This window comes from Rattus norvegicus, chromosome 10, assembly GCF_036323735.1.
Source record: "Rattus norvegicus strain BN/NHsdMcwi chromosome 10, GRCr8, whole genome shotgun sequence".
NCBI lineage: Eukaryota > Metazoa > Chordata > Mammalia > Rodentia > Muridae > Rattus > Rattus norvegicus.
Genome location: NC_086028.1, coordinates 90,905,001 through 90,924,644, shown reverse-complemented (window position 1 = coordinate 90,924,644; position 19,644 = coordinate 90,905,001). Strand labels below are relative to the sequence as shown.

The 19,644-nt window shown below is 47.3% G+C and overlaps 1 protein-coding gene and 1 long non-coding RNA gene across 10 annotated transcripts in view; one reads left to right on the top strand and one right to left on the bottom strand.

Moving 5' to 3' along the window:
- Positions 1-5,560, bottom strand: part of LOC108352144 (uncharacterized) — a 42,649-nt gene extending 37,089 nt beyond the window's left edge. The window contains exons 1-2 of the long non-coding RNA XR_005490476.2: positions 2,797-5,560; positions 2,071-2,157 (exon numbers count right to left, since the gene is read on the bottom strand). This is a non-coding gene — a long non-coding RNA (uncharacterized LOC108352144). The remainder of the gene's footprint in view (positions 1-2,070; positions 2,158-2,796) is intronic.
- The window catches only part of Marchf10 (membrane associated ring-CH-type finger 10), a 143,054-nt gene that overhangs the window by 51,056 nt on the left and 72,354 nt on the right, over positions 1-19,644 (top strand). For 2 of the 9 annotated variants that reach the window (XM_039086143.2, XM_063269195.1), the window contains 4 exons: positions 1,094-2,022; positions 3,248-3,366; positions 4,141-4,222; positions 7,177-7,283. In XM_039086143.2, coding sequence (XP_038942071.1) covers positions 7,194-7,283 — 90 coding nt within the window. In that variant the 5' untranslated portion in view covers positions 1,094-2,022; positions 3,248-3,366; positions 4,141-4,222; positions 7,177-7,193. Of the gene's footprint in view, positions 1-1,093; positions 2,023-3,210; positions 3,367-4,140; positions 4,223-5,638; positions 5,748-7,176; positions 7,284-19,644 lie in introns of those variants that run through there. The other 7 variants (XM_063269194.1, XM_063269193.1, XM_017597340.3 and 4 more) reach the window with 6 other exon arrangements.

Below are 19,644 nucleotides of genomic sequence, written 5' to 3'. Positions count from 1 at the left end.
TCAGTTTACTACTAGAATTGCAATCCTCACAACACCCCCACTACACACACACACACACATACACACACACACACACACACACACACACACACACACTCGCTCACACATGCACACAAGTAACTCTGACAGGGTGAGGAGGTTTCCCTAGACCTTCACTTCCTATGTGGTACTAACGATCAAATCCAGAGCCTCCTGCCATTCAGGCACTGAGCTACAAACCCAGAAAGTATCTCAAACTTGGGGTCCTTAACCGTACCCCTTTGAAAGGCAAAGACCACAGAGAGAGGTTCGTGCTGTGTCCTTAGCAGTTAACGGTTTAACAGGGAAACTTTGTTAGCCGGCTGAGAACAGGAATAGGGCGTGGTGTTTCAAGATGGCTCAGCAGGTAAAAGTACCTGCCACCGAGCCTGATGACCTGGGTTTGGTCACTGGGACCCACACGATAGGAGAGAACAGACTGCAGCAAATTGACCTCCCCTTCCATGCACTGGGGCATGCCTGCCCTCTCACACATCCAATAAAAGCAAGACGTAATAAAAATCTTTTAAAATACTAATAATAGAAATGGTCTAGAAAGGAAGAGCAATCAAGGTCAGGTGAGAAAGAGCCCAAAACAAAGACTTCCCCAAGGCATATTTTGTCTAGACTCTGTGTTGCTCAAGATACGTCTTAGAAGTTGGCGTGAAGGTAAGGAGGAGGGTGCGGCACGTACTAGAGCCCCAACTGGCCGGGGATGACTCAAGGACAACACCAAGAAAGCGAGTCTCTGGGAACAAATAGGGACAGTCACAGTCCAGAGTTGGGGGCTCACTTCTTAGGCCGTGTGGCGTCTGAGAGTGTCTTGTTGGTGATTAAGACATGGGACCTATGCTGCTTATGTGACACGGGGAGAGGTGGGCCTGGGGTACGGCCGACAGGGGTGGTGGTGATAAGACTAGAAATGGTGTCATACTGCCAACACAAAGCCACCACCTGATTGTGGGCTTACAGGGGCTGCATAGAAGTCTCCTGGAACCCAGACATATGGAGACTCTGGGACACTGGTGAAAGTTCCAACAATTTCTATTGTCTATCTTCTTTGCTCTTCACCCAGACTGAAACGCCCCTAGGTGACATCAGCCAGCAAGGTACTGCGTTTCCAAAAGAAATAGAAGACTCGTGGTTGCCTATTATTGTCTCAATGAGAAATAAACAGCCTAAGAACAGTGATGTGAACCAAGGACCTGGTGGGCACTGGTCTAACCCTCCAAGCTCCTCTTTCCTGGAGAAGCCAGTAATGACCACTGCTAACTAAGAGGCCAGCTTTGGTGTCCGTTTTGAAGCTGATCCGGTGCCTCCCTTAATGGTTTATTTCTTCTCTGAGATCGGATCAGCACATTTTGCTTGAAGATCCCTGTGCAACAACCATCTCAAGACGTGCAGGATCTTTTCTTCTTTCCACGTACTCCCTTTACTGTTTTATATAATTTTTTCCCTCTCCCATTTCCTAATCTCCATCTTATATGAAGCAACACGGAGTCTGGGCGTGAACACAGACAAAATCAGAGTGCCTATTCCTAGAGCATCTCTTCCAAGCCAGCCGCCATCACTGCTTTTCTTTTCCCAACTGCATCCCTTCTCGTTCCCACGGCAACCGGCAGGGCCGCCCACGTGTGGACTCAGGACCCCCGGGGCCGCAGCCCCGCCCCACCCCCACGATCCACGTTCCCTCGCGACTAGCGGCACAAGCTCCGCGCGAGGAGGGAGGCCCGGTTGCCAAGGAAACGGGAGGACGCCAGGCAGCCGCCCCCACCGTCTCCACCCCGAAAAAGGCCGGAGGCCGCGGCGGACAGCTGCCTCCAGGGAGGAGAAGGAAGAGGGGCCGCTAGAGGGAGGAAGACGTGAGGCGTAGGGGAGGAAGAGGAGCCCAGGACCGGCCCCACGCACGATTGATGGGCGGCTCTTCTGCTGTGGGCCTACCCACCCGCTCCGCCACGCAGTCCCTTTAGCCCCTAGTGAGGGGCGAAAGTGCTGATCCCCAAGGTAACCGGCCCCCGCTCTAGCCTTCCCAGAACTGAGGATCAACTTTACCTTTTAAACTTAAGATTCTGAAGGGAAATCAGACCTCTTAGCGCCCCTCTCTTCTTCAGGCTGACCCCAGCTCCAGTTCGTTTCTACCTAAAAGGAACAGATTTAACTGGAGTCTAGACGGTTTTGCACACTGGTAGTTCCCCCAGCCACCCACCCCGCACAGCTACATTGGTCTAACAAGTCCAAGAAACAGCTTTTAAGTGTGAAAACGATGGTATTATTAATGGTAGAACCCAATCGCTTGTCAAACTTGTGATGTTCTTTTCATTTTTCCAATTACACAGTCTCTGCTCTGGGCTTAATAGTCCGTATGTGTTAGCTAGGTCTATCAAACACCCCTCCACCCCAACCTTTATTTCCTACGTTAAATTGGAACAGTCCCCCCCGCCCCCGCCCCACTGCCTCAAGCCCTCAGCCTCTGAAATATAGAACGGGCCTAAGTCACCAAACTTATATTCAACCCAAGTTTAAAAAAAAAAAAAACTAAGATTTTTTTTCCAAACTAAAATTGAAAAAAAAAAAAAAAGAAAACAAAACAAAAACCTGTAATTCTTGTCATTACAAATTAATTCGTTGTGGAAAAGTTTGGATTAAAGTCTTCTGAAATCCTCTCCCAAGCACCCAATCGTGGAAATGGAGGAATTTATAAACCTGATTGTCAGGTAGTAACAGAGCTATTTACAACTTGCTTCAGACGAAGCTTCAGCATAACGAGGTTAAATTTACCTTGTGTTTATTTGCCAAACTCAAAGACAGTATAGTTTTAATAATATTTCACAGAGAGAACACAGAGAGAAAATGATAAGACAGCTTATTTTAAAAGCACTTCTTTCCGGTCAGCGTTTTTGTTGTTGTTGTTGTTGATGATGATGACAAATACAGTCACAGAAAAGGAGACTTTTTGTACACAGGAATGTGCATGTGCATTTATATGTACAGACGTGTGGTGCGTTTAGAGACTGGAAAGAAACGTCTCCTGTTGCTCCTGTTCTAAGTCAGGGTGTCTCTGTCTGAATTCCCTAGACAGTTATGCCAGAGAGGAATTCAAATGTCACAGAGTTCTTAGAATATTCCTCATTGAAATTTCACAGACATGTGGAATTTTGGGGCCTGGCGGAGCCACTCCCTCTCCCTGCCTCACGAACCTCCTCATCCCTGGCCCTTACCCTCTCCTTAGCATGGCGTTTCACACGGATTTCTAAAAACAAAAGCTTGGTCCAGTGCTTTGTCACCAGAGGCTTACAACAGAGGTACGCATGATCATGCGTGATTTTCAGAACAAGAAGCAGTTCAAAGGTGAGAACAGAAGAGAGCACGGGTTATGATTTCAGAATCACGCCTTGCCCATGTTTTATTTCCTGCCCCCACACACAGCACTCTAGCGCCTGCCTATATCTGAAAAAAAAAAATCCTTGGCTTCAAATGGCCATCTGGTTGAGTAGGCCCACAAAAAGATAGTCTGGGAATTAAGCATCATTTTCCTCTGGATTTATTCCTATATAGTTATTTCTATTTCTTGTTTATTCTGGTCAGTTTTTCAAACTTGTAGTACAGCCTAAAATTCAAGTTCATCTGGAGACTTTTCCTAACCTGAGACAATCTACTGTCCCCTTGGTGTCTGTCTCTAATTCCAAGGAAACTGTTTAACCTCATAGGGTCTTGACAATAGTTAAATAAGAAAATACTTGTGGCACTGTGGTGTTTCAACTGTTTATTTTTACAGGGAAATGCAGTGTGACAGAGTTTGTGATGGGTGGGGGAGAGTCTCCTGGGCAGTGTTAAAGTTCTTTGTTTTGAAGATGATTGTGAAGTCAGGAAAACTTAGGAAGTCCTTTCAGTGATACTGTTTCCTGACTGGTCAGGCCAGGTTATTCCATGCCTCCTGACTAAGAACCTCCCTTAAATTATACCACCCCGAGGCCACGATAGATTAACCGGTTTAGCTGTGTTAACTTTGTACCCCATCTAACTGGACCATGGGCTGTGCCCTTGGCGGCCATGAATGTAGTTTCCTTATGAATCCTGGTGTTCTCTGCCCGATTGATACTCAGACAGGCTTCTCTTCCACAGGAGCAGCAGGGGGTCCATCTTTCTGTTTTTAACCACATCGTTTTTTTCTGAAAAAAGGGGGAACAGACTTCATTCTATGCAGGTACAAATTTATTTGAAAAGCTAAGTGTGATCTTTGAAAGTATAATCCATGAATGTCTGCCGAAATCCACCCCCGGCAAAACACACACACACACACACACACACACACACACACACACACACACACAAAATCTTTAGTGTGCCTTTACTTACCTCAGAATCCCTGTTACAGTCACGGAAGTCTGACCAACACAGTTGCTGATAAATGTTAGAAATAACAGATGAGGGCAGAGCCGCAGGCCTTTTAAAGTGCAAGATGGGGAACGGCTCACCCCAACCATCCTGAGCCAAAGGAAAGCAAGTCCAAACTGCTCTGAGCACTTAAGAGAACATAGCAAAGTGTGGTGTGTGGGGTGGTGGAAGGGTTCCATAGAGTCGGCTCAGGTTGGTTCTTACAGGACAAAGGTTGGTGTGTCAACTTGGTCCTTATCACGGGGAGAATATTAGCTAGTTTTAAGAGGGGAGTCACATGACCCTATTTAGAAGTTTTACAAACTATAGAACTATCTATTATAGTTCCAGACCCTAACTCGCAAAGACCCACTGTGTATCTTAAGTAAAATTCATCCCCCTGGGGACCCGGAAACCCTCCATGCTGCTCAGGAGTAAATGATAAACCTTGAAAGATTTCACAACTCCCAGATGAGATGCTCATGGGTCACCATGAGTCAGGCACAAGCTGTCGATATCTACTCACACCGAATAAAACGGAGGAGGGAAGAAAGCCACAGAGCACACACACCTGAGGGTTTGGTCAGTGACTGTCTCCCCTGCCATTCCTGAGGAGCTGAGAGCGTGCCGTAGTTAGTCATTAAAAATGTGTAACATTCCATGAAGGAGCTCCAGTGGACGATAAACAGGAATTGGAGGCGGGCTTCCGCCATCCTGTTGATGAGGTCTGGTGGTCTCATTAGGAACCATGCTGTTTTAGACTGTGAGCCATGTTGTATTATGGTCACAAATTAGACCACACCAACCTTGAAATCAAGACACATCCTCGCCACCTGTTCATACAGCTAGTACAATGTAACTTCAGCCTTGTGGTCCAGTAATTGCCCTTGCTAGGGGTATTAACAGCCTCCTTCTGGGAATGCCTCTTCAGCATCAATGACCCAACACCCACTGGGTTTTCCTCCTGCCCCTGGGGTCCTTGACAGAGCTTGTATTTGCCCATCTTTTCCTTACATTTTATGTGTTAATGGTTTTGTCCCCAGTCCATTTTCTTTCTCTGTCCAGTACCCACTCTGCTTCTACTTCAGTCATTACCAATGTGCCAGCACTGGCCAGATCTTTACCTGTCCAGTCAGCTCAGAGCCTGCGTCTAACTGCTGGCTTGACATCTGTTTGCAGTGCGTGCCATAGACACTTGACACTCTACATTGTTTGCTCATAAAGCTGCCCTTCCTGATTGCAGGTAGACAAAGCATTACCTCAGAGGTAACTGATCAAAGCTTCGTCTTATCTTAGCTGTGTCTCCTGATGGTCAGGACACCCTCCTTCTTGGTTAACCATTCTTGAAGATGTGGGTAGGTTATTCTTCTGTATCAGAAACTACAGTGTGTCTGCCTTACACCACGTTATGAAGGTGAAATTTGTGGCTACTCAGAAGAGCCCCTGGCACTCCCACAGGCTGGTCTGTGGGAGCTCAGACCCCCACCCCCACCCTTTTCCCAATGTCCTTTTTTTTCTCCTTCTCACACATTTGCTGCCCAAGCCTTGTTACCATCTCATCTTGTATCCCAGTGGTAGTCACAACTCCATGTTTTATCTCCACTTCATCCTCCACACTACAACTTTAGGAGCCTTTTACACAAGTGTAAATAGCTGGGAGATGGCTCAGTCAGTAAACATAGGACTTGAGTTCACGATCCTCCCTCACCACCCATTTAAAAAGCTGAGCAAGAAGAGACAGAAGGATCCCTGAGAGTTTCTGGTCAGCTCTTCTTGCAAAATCAGTAGCTAGGCTCAGAAAGATACCATCTCTCAAAAAAAAAGAAAAGAAGAGTGACTAAGAAGAAAAATGCCCGATGTCAGACACTGGCCTACACACACACACACACACGTACACATGCACATTGAACACACACACCTGCATGCACACAAACAGCATGCAAGCATTTATTCCCCAAGTTAGAGCCTATCCGTAGCTCCACATGTCTTCTCATTGTAACCTACCAGGCTCCGTATGAGCTGGTCCCTGCCAGCCCCTCATCATCCTGCTGCTCTCCCACCATCTGTCCCAGCCACCCTGCCCTCTCTCCATTTCTCACTTGCTCCTTCATGCCCTGAACCACCTGCTGTCCTCTCCCCACTCTCGCCTGACTCACAATTTATCAAAACCAGTGACAATGTTGACCCCTTGCCTGACTCATGATTATCAAACCCAGCATCATGGCCTGACCCCTCCAGACAGACTCTGCTGGCCTACAATACCATTCTTTCAAAGACCCCACACTCGGCTCTGTACTGGCAGTTAGGGTTCAATTGTCTAGCGTTGGTTTTGCATCCCAGACTGTAGGCAACACAAAGGTGGGGCCATGTCTGCCTGACTCGCTGCTGTACCCAGCAGCTGGCAGTGTCTGGGTTGGGTTGACACAATAGTATACATGAATTAAGAACCCAAGGCTTATACGTTTGGTCACCGCAGATCTGTCTAGACTCTGTTTTCTTCTCTGCCATGCAGAGAGCTGCTTCCCAACCAGGTGTCTGTCAACCTAACTCCCTGTGGATAACCAGGATAGGATGGGTGCCAATGGACGTCACTGCATTCTTTATGCCTGGAACAGAGAGGATATAAGGACTTTGGCACTAGTAAAAAAAATAAAGTCTGTGCCCTTTCAAACAATGGGGGAATAGATTAATAAAAGAACATGCACAATTATATCCAAATACATCCAAATATGGTGACTCCCAAAAGCACCTGTCTCAGTATGCTTATTTCTCTCTCGTGCGTAGATCAGGAACTAAGAACCATGTTGCATGAAGCAAGGGACAGGCAGAAGTTCGTCAGCGACGTTCAGTATCTACGGGACATGCAGCATAAGGTGGACTCAGAATATCAGGTAATGGCAGGAGCAGGGTTGCCATTCCCCTTCTCGTGGAAGGCGGCTTGGGTGCAAACACCACCACCCCCCAACCCACCACTCACTGGTGGACTTCGTCTTTCTCGCCGCTAAAACGCTTCCAACAGCAATACCAACTTCATAATTCTGCCACAAAAGGGAAGTAATCATTTTATCCCAGTGGTGGTCCCGATTTCCTGTTTTACCCCACCCCATCCTCCATGCTACAATGTTAGGGACCATCGTGGGGGAAAATACCTTAAATGTAGGGGCTAAGAGATGGCTCAGTCTGTGAAGTATTGCTGAGTAAACACAAGAACTTGAGAAAATATTTAGTGCAGGGGCTGGGGCGGCGGCCCAGTGGACAAGAACATTTGCTGCATAACATAAGCTCCTACGACCATAGGAGAGGTAAGCATGGCCATATGCCTGTACCACAGGGCTCTGCAGGCCAGAGACGGAGGCTCACCAGGGTCTGCTGGCCACCAGTCTAGCCCCAGATTAAGTGGAAAACCCTGCTTCAACGAAGTACAATAAAGAAGATAGCAATACACCCAATATCTTCCACTGTCCCACACACGTGTGCCTGGATGTGTGTGCTTATGCACGAGTGTGCTCGCACACACACAAACACGCACATGCACACACACACATATACCATACACATGTTCATGCATCCACACAAATATTTAATACAGTGTTTGACCCACCACCCTGGACAACAAGTGATAGTAGGGTTCTTAGTTGACTGACTGGGAAACAAAGAGACCTTAAAGGGTTAACTGAGTTGCCCTACCATTTACAAAATAGCATGCCCTTTCTGTTGTCATGGGTGCCAGAAGAAAGGTGGTTAGCACACACTATACCAAGCAAACTTCTGGTCTCCGTGGCTACAGTGTTTGCATGCAAAAACAAGACTTTGGGAGCCCGAGGGGTTATGATGTAATTACCTGGGGCTGGCATAAGACAGACTTGCCTGACTGGGTTGTGGGACTCTTGGAGTATTTAGGAGAAGTCACTCATCTCTCACTCCCCCCCAACCCTCCAACCTCCTCTGAGAGAAACAGCCCTGGCCAATCAGGGAGACATATCCTCAGCCTCCCCTAGAGCTCAGAAAGCTGTTCCTCCCCAAGGAAAACACGTCCCAACTATCAGGTTTTTCTCCTCATAGCAATTTCAGTTACAACTGAGCCTTGTGGGTCACCAAGGAAACCAGACCCGTCTCGGTAGCCTGACTTCACCTGAACAGCACTACTCTCTGTACTGGGGCTGGAAAAGGCCAACAGTTTGTTCCCCAGTTGCCAATCCACACCCAAGAGGACTACAGGGGGAGGAAAATTCCAGAAATTGAGTAAGATTGTCCACACACGGACAGGTTACTCAGGGAATCACCCAGTTTTCACAAAGATGCCTCTGCCCCCGGCTGGTGGGTGGAAACACTTGGTTAATACTGTTTCTACAACGAGTACGTAAGGAAATCGTCTTGTTATCAATGGTCCCTGGAGAAGAAAATCACAGAACCATGTGTCCTGGATCCGCCATGGTTTTATTTTCTAGGCTCACTTAGGTGGTCAGCATGCTAGCTGTGTTTTTCCTTTTTTTGGTCATTCAACCAGTATTGAATCCATTAAGTGCCTACTATGTGCTGAGTGGCATTCTTCTTCTACCTTTGGGAGATAGAAAACATGCACACAGTGTGAAGTTACTTTAGTTACTGCTCTGTGGTGGCTCTAGAATGTCCCCTCATGAGCCCACGTATTAGAGGCTTGGTTCCCCACCTGCCACTGTGGGGAGACTGGGGAACTTTTAAGGGGCAGAGACTATGAAAGTGTTAGGCCTTTGGAGGTATACAGCTGCAGAAGGGAGCTATGGGAATCCAGCCCCTTCCTCCCTTTAACTTCTTGGCCACTATGAGGTGAATGGATGCTGTTGCCATGATGTCCTGTAGCACCTCAGGCTTGGAGCAACAGGACATTTCATCATAGCATTCGTCATGATCCAAGGTCCAAGGCTGCGAGCCAAAATGGCCATCTTTAAGCTGACTTACCTCAGAGATTTGTTGCAGTCACCAAAAACCGACTAAGTCAGTTGCTGATAAATATATGAAAAACAACAGCCATGGCATAATAAAGGAAAGGGGCTGTGCTCCTGAGGAAGAGCGGCATCTGTGGGTGTAAGTGATGAGAGAGCTAATGTAAAGGCCCCGAGGCAGGGTCTGCTTGGAGGACCTGCTGTGTCTAACAGGAGGTGGGGAAGAGCTCAGTAGAACCGGATCAGGCTAGCTCTCACGGGGAGAAGCCGGACATGCCTGCCACCAACGTGAATCTCCTCACAGTAAGAGCACGGGACAGTTTTGGAGAGAGGAGACATGATCTGGTTCAGATATTTTTTAATCACTGTGGCTTCTGTGAGGGGAAAGGGCTAGGAGGGACAAGAGGAAAGGCAGAAGCTTTTGAAAGAAAAGTATGATTGACATCTAAGAAAGGGGTTATGGTGCACTGGCCCAAGTTCATAGGCCTATATAGAGGTGGGAAAAACTGGTCCAGCCGGTAAGCCAGGAGCCGAGCAGGTGATGGATGGAGATGAGCGTCTTCTGTCCGTCCATCAGCTCTTCTGGCTATCCTCTTGATTTAAAGCTTCCCAGTCTTTACCTCTCTGACTCTACACTTCCAGAATCCTGAGCCAGCACTCGGGGCGGGGGGTGGGAGGCGCACTCTCAACTTCCTTCCCTTCAACGCTCCCTTCACAACCTTCCCTGCCTCCTGTCTCAGAGCCTAGAGTGACCCTTGTCCTGCTTATGACCAGCTGAGAGTGTGGCCGCAGTTCCTCGGTTGGTTGTCCAGCCTCTGCTGTTCATGGGACTCTGTTGTCTGTATTCTGACCGCTCTCCCCCTACACTTCATTTACTTGTGTGTGTCTTCATCCATATTCTACATATGGACCACCTCCTCCTCATCTGGCTGGGAGCCGGATCCGAGGCCTGCTCGCCTGCATAACAAACCCTCTACCAACTGAGCCCTCAGCCCAAGCTATAGGCCCAGAAAACATGCGGAAGTTTCCACCTTTAGAATCTATGAACAAAGCTTTTCCCTACCCTCAACAGCATCCCTGGCTGCTTCCTGTCTGTCTCAGACTCTGCAGCCAGCCTCATTTCTGTGTCCACTTCCTCCTCAGTCTGTGTGTTTAATCTCCTCTTCCTCCTCCCTCACCACGGCTGAGGTCAGGAGCCAAATTCAATGATACCTTCCCAGTCCTGTTTCCTGAAGGCTACTTTTCCTGTCGTCTTCTCTCCTGGTCTCCTAACCTACTGTCTCCCTCATGTTAATCTCCATTTCCCCCTTTTTCTTTCTGCTCTTCTTCCTTTCCTTAACTGCTGATTCAGAGTCCCATCCTCAGCTCCCCACCCCACCCCCCTTTTCAGACATGCAAGGGCCTCATCGCCTGTTGGATCGTCCTGGATTTAGCCATGATTTTGCACAAATGTCCTGTACCCAGGACTCTCCCCAGAGTGCCAGGATCATGGGCACCTGCTGATTGGTTATTTTCATCTGGGTGTCACATGGGCATCGCTAAGCCAACATGTCCACAGGACATCACATGCCCAGCCCCCTCCTAGCCCTCTTCAGATCAACCCCTTCCCTGACTTCTTCTTCCCTCCCACCCACAAAGCTTTGGCACCAAACTCTGCCAAGCTCACCTAAGAGCACATGACCTTGTGGCACCCTTTGTCTTGTGGCCACACCATGGCCCCAAATGCCATCATTTCTGCCCAGGACTATCACCCATCCTTTAGTGTTTAACTGGAGTCTCCTCCTTGTCGTATCTGGTTTGTCATCTGCCTGCCTTTTGTCTTACTCTAAGCTGAGCAACCAGCCCATGCTGATGGAATACTTGAAGACCTTCAGCAGCGTCCCCTCAAAGCCAGGCTGCAGACCCAAGCACCTCAGAAAAACTGACCTTAGCAAGAACTACTTCTTAACTCCAACCCTGGCCCCTCCCCTCACCCCTACCCACATTTCTGCCCCACCCCCACCCCCTACTCCTGCTTTAATTGCATTCCTTACAAGTACAGTAAAGGTCATAGTTTTAGGGGCTGGGGATTTAGCTCAGTGGTAGAGCCCTTACCTAGGAAGCGCAAGGCCCTGGGTTCGGTCCCCAGCTCCGGGGGGAAAAAAAAAAGGTCATAGTTTTAACTTAGAACTTAGAATCTCTGGGCTCACAGAGTATCGGGATTCGTTTTGTTTGTTTTTAAATCAAGGAGTGGCAATTCACATGTGTGAAATTCGATTTGTTTTAAGTGTGCTCATGATTAATGGTGGATTTGCAGCCAGAACCGTCACCGGTTTTAGGACACTTCCTTCACCCCAGCTTCTCAGTCGCCTCTAACACGTCCAGCTGGAGACAGGACTGAACTTGTCGTTTGTCACTTTCTTTCCTCTTAGACAGGGCCTCACTGTGTAGCGACTGGCCAGAACTCACTCTGTAGAGCAGGCTGGCCTCAAACTCAGAGATCCACTATCTCTGCCTCCTGAGTGCTGGGACTTAATGTGTACACCGCCCCACAATGCCCCACAATGATTTTTAAATAATATTTCGTCTGTCCCTTGCCTCTTTTTCCAGAAAGGATTTAAAGCTGTGACTTGCAGTGTTGGGCATGGAGGCTCGAGACTATCCCAGCACTGTGGAGGCAGAGGCAGGCGGATCTCTGAGTGTGAGGCCAGCCTGCTCTACAGAGTGAGTTCTAGGACAGCCAGGGCTACACAGAGAGACACTGTCTCAGTCAATCAAACAAACAAAAAATCACCTGCAGCTGGGCATGAAGGTGTACTTCTAAAATTCCAGCATTTGAAAGCAGAAAAGGGGGGACCGTGAGTTCAGAGTTCCCCAGGACTGGTTGAGAGACTCTGACTTATAAAGAAGACTTGAGTAACTGTTCACTAACTCAGTCATCTAGCCAAAGTGTGGGTAGATCATTTACTAAGGATAGCTGTCATGTTGGGATCGTAATCCTACTGTAGTGGGGTATGTCCAACCCAACTCGTGTGGCCTGCGTGGCTATGAATGCTGGCCAACACAAAACCATACACTTATTTAAGCATTAGGAGGTTACTTTAATGATGTTTTGGGTAACTTGACTGCACGGTTCTTGCGTGTGAACTTTGCAGGGACAGCGTGTCGCATTGTCAGAAGGTTTTGTGTGCCTGCTGCGGGTTTGGCCCATTACACCCTGTGGGAATCCGAGCGTTCTCTCTCAGTGCAGCCATCTGCTCAGGACACCTGGGATTTCCCACTGCAGAACAGATAGGGGAAGACCTAATCACGACACGCACCCCCCAAAGCATACACACTTGCCACACATCCCGCCCCATGTTTGACTTGTCTTTAATGAACTGGCTCAAATTGAAGCCCTTAGGAACCTCCTATTTTTTTTCTAAAGTTGGGTTATTCCTGCTCTGTCCTAAAATACACCACAGGGCGGTGTGCATTAAATTAACAGGGCCTTTCCAGGTCTGTGGACTAACTACAAGGTAAGGCTATTCTCAACCACACTTGCTTTGCTTCTATTCCCTTCAGTGGCAGGGTGGGGCTCTTTTAAGAAGAAAAAGGAGATGAACATCTATCTGTTATATTACACGCTTTTTCAGAACCTGGTAAGCTGTATATAATTATATTCTATCTTAGAATTTGGCTGTTCTTCCAAGGATATCTCTCTCTCTCTCTCTCTCTCTCTCTCTCTCTCTCTGTGTGTGTGTGTGTGTCTGCCTCTCTCTGTCTCTCTGCCTCTCTCTGTCTCTCTGCCTCTCCCTCTGTCTCTCTGCTTCTCTGCCTCTCTCTGTCTCTGTCTCTCTGTCTCTCTGTTTCTCTGTCTCTCTGTCTCTCTGCCTCTCTCTGTCTCTGTCTCTCTGTCTCTTTGTCTCTGTTTCTCTGTCTCTCTCTGTCTCTGTCTCTCTATCTCTCTGTCTTTCTGTCTCTGTCTCTGTCTCTCTCTCCCCCTCCCTTCTCCTCAAATGTATTCATATATGGGAGGCAAAATTTAGCCCTAGCCATTAATGTCCCTGGAAAGCAAGACAGAAAGATTACACTTGGCATTTCCGCACAATTTTCTACAATCTCTCAAATGTGCTCAAATTGGTTTCATTTCATGTCACTTATCCACCTCAACTCTTTCAAGTGCAGATCAAACAACTAAACAGGAGATATAAACCTGTTGAAGGACATGGCGGTGGCTTTTATACCTGGTGGCAGTGGGTGGCAGGGGAGAGGGACAGGTTGAGCAGCTCTGATCTGGAAATCTCAAATCTCAAACACTCTAGACTGTGAGACTGGCTGAGCACCTAATGTGATGCCACACCAGGAAAGTTCACTTCCATTAACATGACGATTTAAAATATTATATGAAATACTTTTAAACCGTGGGCTTAAGGTACCTGGGTTTTTTGTAGTTATAACCAGGACTCATCTGCCAGAGATCTTGTCCTATGATATATGCAAATATGGGAATATCTGAGAAAAATCAAACTTTTGTTTTTAAGTGAACTTTAATAATGTCACAAATAATCATTAGAGCCCCCAACTCTGAGTTAAGCTCGTCAGACCTGAATAAGAGCAACAGTGTAGAGCTGGCAGCAGTGCCAGGATGCCCTCCTCACAGGGCTGACAGGCTCAGAGCAGCAGCAACCAGACAGCCGCCATTATAATCAAGATGTAAGGTTGGTGGAGGTGGATGTATAGTTCAGGTGGTAGAACACTTGTCTAGTCTCCTAGTTTGCTTTCTGTCTCTGTGATACACACCACAGCTGGAATCAACTAGGGAAGGAACTGGTTTATTTCAGTTCATCCCTTCCAGTCCAGTTCTGGGCAGGAACCTGGAGGCAGGAACCGGCTCAGAGGCCATGGGGAGAGCGATGCCTCCTGGATCACTTTCCACGGCTTGCTCAGTCTGCTTTTCCGTTGAACCATCCAGGACCATCTGCCCAGGAGTGGCACCACCCGTCATGAGCTGGGCCCTCCCTCAGCAACCGTTAATCAAGACAGTGCCCCACAGACCTGCCCAAGGCCAGCCTGGTAGAAGCAGTTCCTTACTTGAGGGTCTCTCCTAACAAACAACCAACTCTTGCAGCTTGTGTCAAGTTGAAAAAGAAATCGCCAGCACACCTAGGGTGCATGGAGACCTGGGTTCAGCCCCCATCACTGCATAAAGCCGTGTGCGAGATGACAGGCAAACCCCATGTAAAATCTCAGCTCTCAGGCACTGGAGCCACAGTTTAGACAGTCGAGGTCATCATGGGCTACCTGGCAAATGCTAAGCCAGCCTGGAGTACATGACACCTGATCTCAAAAAAAAGAAAAAAAAAAGGAAATAAAATGGTAATGGCCATATTCTTTTTTTTTTAATTTAGGCTATTTTTATGATAACTATTTTCATGCCAGGGCTAGACATTGCTCCTCTGACACATGGCTTCCTAGGTCCTCAGGAGCAAAATAAGGGCAGGTAATAAAGAACCCCCAATCCCAACTCTGGACTCAAAGAGCTTCGATGTTAAAGATAAATTCATTTACCATGTGCCCCAGCAGGACCATGCACAGAAGGCCCTCAGCTCACAGGCTGAGTACCCTGGGTCCAGAGACCAGACCTCTCTCTCTCCTTCAGGGCAAGAGTATGCCTCAGGCCCACACAGGAAGACCAAGATCACAGTCACATGCTACCGCAAAGGCTGAGTTTAGAAATAAGTAAACCAGGAAGTAGGAAGACAACAAAGCCTGCTGGTGATGGTGGGGGGAGGGGAGGGGAACATTGACCCCTCCTCACAGGCCAGTCACAGCTAAGGTCCCAAGAGATTCTCCTACTCCCCTAGCCACCTCACAGCCCAGGAACGACTCTCTGAGGGAAGTGACAATCAACAGAGCCTGTAGGCCCGAGGTCTCTGCTAGGAAGTGGCTGAGCAGGGGTTGGGTGTGTTTACAGGATTGAGTTACAGTGAGTCACAAATCCCACGCCAGCCCCCACAGGCAGATTCTGTGGTTTGCTCCCACAGTGGAAGCCTCTGCTTGTGCTGTTGTTAGAGGGCCAAGGGGGTTGGGGGTGGGGGACATCACCAAAAGGGAAGGGAAGGGAGTTCTCCCCAGAGGAAAGGTACAGAAGTCACCTGAAGCCTTTAACTTCAAGACTGGTCTCTGATGGTTACCACACGTTCGAGACTCACAAGCACTACACCCGACAGGTGGAACACACGTAGACTAACCCGGATGTCCACCGGAAGCACAGTAAATTGTCAATAGACTTTTCCCTCCCCACCAAGAGATTCCACCTTCTCTGGCTACCTGGTCACTTAAGGATCCCAGCCACAGAACTGCCACCATCAATGACCAGACATACAACCGTTCCCATTCACAAACAAAGGCAGCACATCCTGGGGCAGGGGATGCCTGGCCTTTGACTCCTAGGACTGGACTTCTGGTAGTTCCGTTTCTGCGTTCCTTCACAGCAGAGCTGTGACTTTAACAGGATTGGTGTTTGATTCAAACAGAAGATGCTCAGCCATCTCAGGCTGAAAATCATCATCTGCCCTGCCAAGGCTTATCTTGCCTCCCACTAATCCAGGAGAGACAAGGAACCAGAGAGATTTTTTCTCAACATTGCAAAAGCCAATCTAGCCATGCTCTCCTTCTAATAGAGAAATAATTAAGTCATATGCATTCATGAAGAAAAATGTAAATAAGTAAAACCAGCCAGCCTACAAGACTTGGGTTCAGAATCTTCCTCGGTCCTGCCCGTGTTTGCTCGCACTGGCCCCTCCACTTTCTGATCAGCAGCAGTGGCCTAAAAACCGGCAGGTGAGGTGGCCTCTTACACCTGCCGCTTAGAGAAGCAGACTTCCATGTAAATGGCCCCACAACAGGTGCTCTGATTAGAAGTCACTGCGGGAAGAACCACACCCAACCAAACAAGCAGCTCAGGGCAGGAAGGCTTAACTGCCAAGTTTCCTGCTGTCAAGTGTGGCAATCTGGGTTTGAGCCCCGCCCCCAACTCACAAGGTGGCAGGAGAGAACGGACTTGCGTTGTCCTGTGATCTCTATGTGTGTATCATATGTGCACCCCTATAAATAAATAAATAAATAAATAAATAAATAAATAAATAATATTTTTAATGTTTTTTGAAAGCTATTCTATGTGGATTTCATAAATCTCTTCAGCCAATTTCCTTTAAGTTTACCTAGCTTATTTTTTCCTTTTTGGACAGGTACTGTCTAGTATTATTCTGGTAACACTCTCTCTCTCTCTCTCTCTCTCTCTCTCTCTCTGTGTGTGTGTGTGTGTGTGTGTGTGTGCAGTGTGCTTCAGAGGCCGGAAAGGTCATCAGATTTTCCCAGAGCAGAGAGCTTACTAGCAGTTCTGAGCCGCCCAGTGTTGTAAGTGCTGGGAACTAAGTCCAGTCCTCTGCAAGAAGCAAGTGCATCCAGGCCCAGCGCCATCTCTCCAGCATTATAGTACACAGGTCCCGGCCACACTTCTCAGTCTGCATTTCAACGACTTGGTAGCAGAGTCATTTAAAATAAAACATGGACTGAGGGACAGCAGTGAAAACCAAACCAGTCACTTTGGGGTGTTTGCCCTTCCCAAGCCTGGTGCGGTGAGACCTCATCTTTCTCTAGGAATCCAGGAGGTCACCTGCTGCAGGTGACCAGCTGGTGAGCTGTGGTGTCAGGGTGCGGGGACGAGTTCACCCACAATGTATTCGCTAGGCGCAGCCCAGGTGGTTCCAGGCAGCACCTGTTACTTAACCTTGTAGCATAGCCTCCCCGACTTTCCCCAGACCGGAAACTCTGCGAATCCTACTGTATTCAAAAGGAAATGCTTTAAAAAAACAAAAACAAAAACAAAACCAATACTAATAATGGAAGCAGAGAGGAAATGCAAACACATCTTTCCTTCCAGACCAAGCCAGAAGTGGGGAAATGACACATCTTAACATCGTCTTTGGTCTTTACACCAGACTTCTTCAGTAAATGATGAGAGGGGGTCACAGGATCTATGAGCACAGACATGCTCCAACAGGCTTTGTTATTTGGGGAGGAGGGGCATGGCTTAAAATACCAGTTGAAATCCCTGGTGTCCTCGGGTTACTTCAGTCCTAATGCAGAGGGAAAGTGTTTAGCACTAGATTTTATTTTAATTTTGCTAAGAAAAAATGGTGATTTGCGGGGGTGGGGGGTGTCATTTTATTTTTATTACTTTGCATTTAGGGATTGATATTTTCTGAAGCAAAAGTGTGATTCAAAGCCAGACTCAAGTATGATTTAGATTAAGAATACATGCATATAAGACCCGCACAGTGAACATACCAGTTGTCATGGAAACATGAATGGGGGAAGTATCACAAGGCCCCATCCCCAGATGAAGTGCTACAGGTATCAGTGGCCACCGAGGAAGGGAGAATCCATTTTCTCCACTGATGCTAACTCCCAGAGAGGGATCGAATCCAAGTAGTCAGCCCTAAGCACAAACAGCCCTAAATGTAATATATATGCACACACACACACACACACACACACACACACACATATATATATATTAATCATAGAAGGAGAGGTCATTCATTAATTTGAGAAGGGATGGGAGGGACTTGGAATTGGAGTGAGATATCAGCTGTAAATGATGTGACTACAGTATACTAAGTATAAAATTAAAAACATTTAATATTTAGTAAACTTAAAATTATATATGTATACATTTTTGTCATCCTATATATATATATATGGGGATATATATGGGAATATATATACATATATATAATTTTATATATGGGATGACAAAAAGAGTAAGGTAAATCTGAGCGAAATCCAGGTGTCAGAAAATGTCATGATGAAATCTATTATTCTCTATACCAACTTTAAAATTGACAAAAGAAAAAAATACAATTCAAGATGATAGAAAATTCAAGAGGTGAGAAGCAGTTCTTAGGCTTCCAAATTCTTAGTGGCCAGCTGGGAAAAAGCTGCAAAACGAAAACAATTAAAATGAAACAGGAAAATTATACAATTCAAACTGTGTGTGTTAGCTTTGTGTTAATACACAGCAGTGCCCCTCTTTCTCACAGGGTGGGAGGGTACCTTCCAAGACCACATACCCCACCCCTCAGTAGAATCCTGAACCATAAAGGGTTTTAAATGTCACCTTGCCACAGATTAGACTTCCTTGAGGAGGGAGTCTCCATTGAGCAATACCTAACTCAGATGGGAGGCAGTCTGTGGGGGGTTGTCCTGATGGTTTATTGAGGTGGGAAGACCCAGAGTCTGGATGCCCCTTCATGGGCCTGTGTAAGAGTGAAGAAAGTTGCCCACGCAGAAGCAATCAGCAAGCAGACTGGGATACCTGTGTTTAGTCTCTCTGCTTAAGGCTGGATACTATCTAACTGCTGGAGTTCCTACCTTTATCTGCCCTCCCTGGCCAACTGCAGCCTGGAATTATAAGCAGAAGAAACCCCTGTCCTGTCCCATTAGGCACAGCAAAAGATGAGCAGTGTTACCTCCTCTTAAGAAGTGAATTCTGGCAATACACTGTAACACAGTTACCAGTGGCCGTTCTTGCCCTTGGGGGCCATCATGAAACAACTGAGGATTATCAGCAGCAGTGTTTTGATATGCCAGGGCAGAGCTGACAAATGCAGCAGCTAATGGAGTGCAGCAGTGCAGCGTGCAGTATGCACATGCTGGACAAAGAGACCATTCATGTCCAGGGCAGGAAAGAGTGGGACGAAGCGAGATTTTTATCCCGTTATTCAGAATGGTACAAGACTCAAGACTTACGAATTATTTATTCTTGGAATCTTCCATTTCATGTTTGTGACCAAGGATGACTGTAGGTAACTGTTGAAACTACAGACAGAGGCAGGCTACTGTCCACTGCGTCATCCCATTAGCCACTAATTCAGGGAAGGAGAAGATGTCACACAGTCAGATCGGAGTGATCAGCAGGCTGAGCCAAGGGAACTGTATTCTACGCAGAGGGGGGTCGCATATAGCAGATGCAAGAAAAGTCCTCTCCTGTAACTGAGAGCCTAGACGTAGATCAGCCCAAAACATGGCAAGAAGGGGTTTCACAGAGGGGAGTAAGTAGAGGAAGTTGATATGGCTTTTGGGATACAACCTTCCTTAAACAGGCAACTGTTTTAGGGGCTAGAGAGAAGGCTCGCGTCAAGAGCATTGGCTGCTCCATCATGAGGCCCAGAGTTCATACGCCAGCAGGGTGGGTTCATGAATACCTGGGACCCCAGCTCCAAAGGAACTCAGAGTGTCTCACACTTACATGTGTGTGTACATGGATGTGTACACACAGACATAAATAAAATCTTTTTGAAAG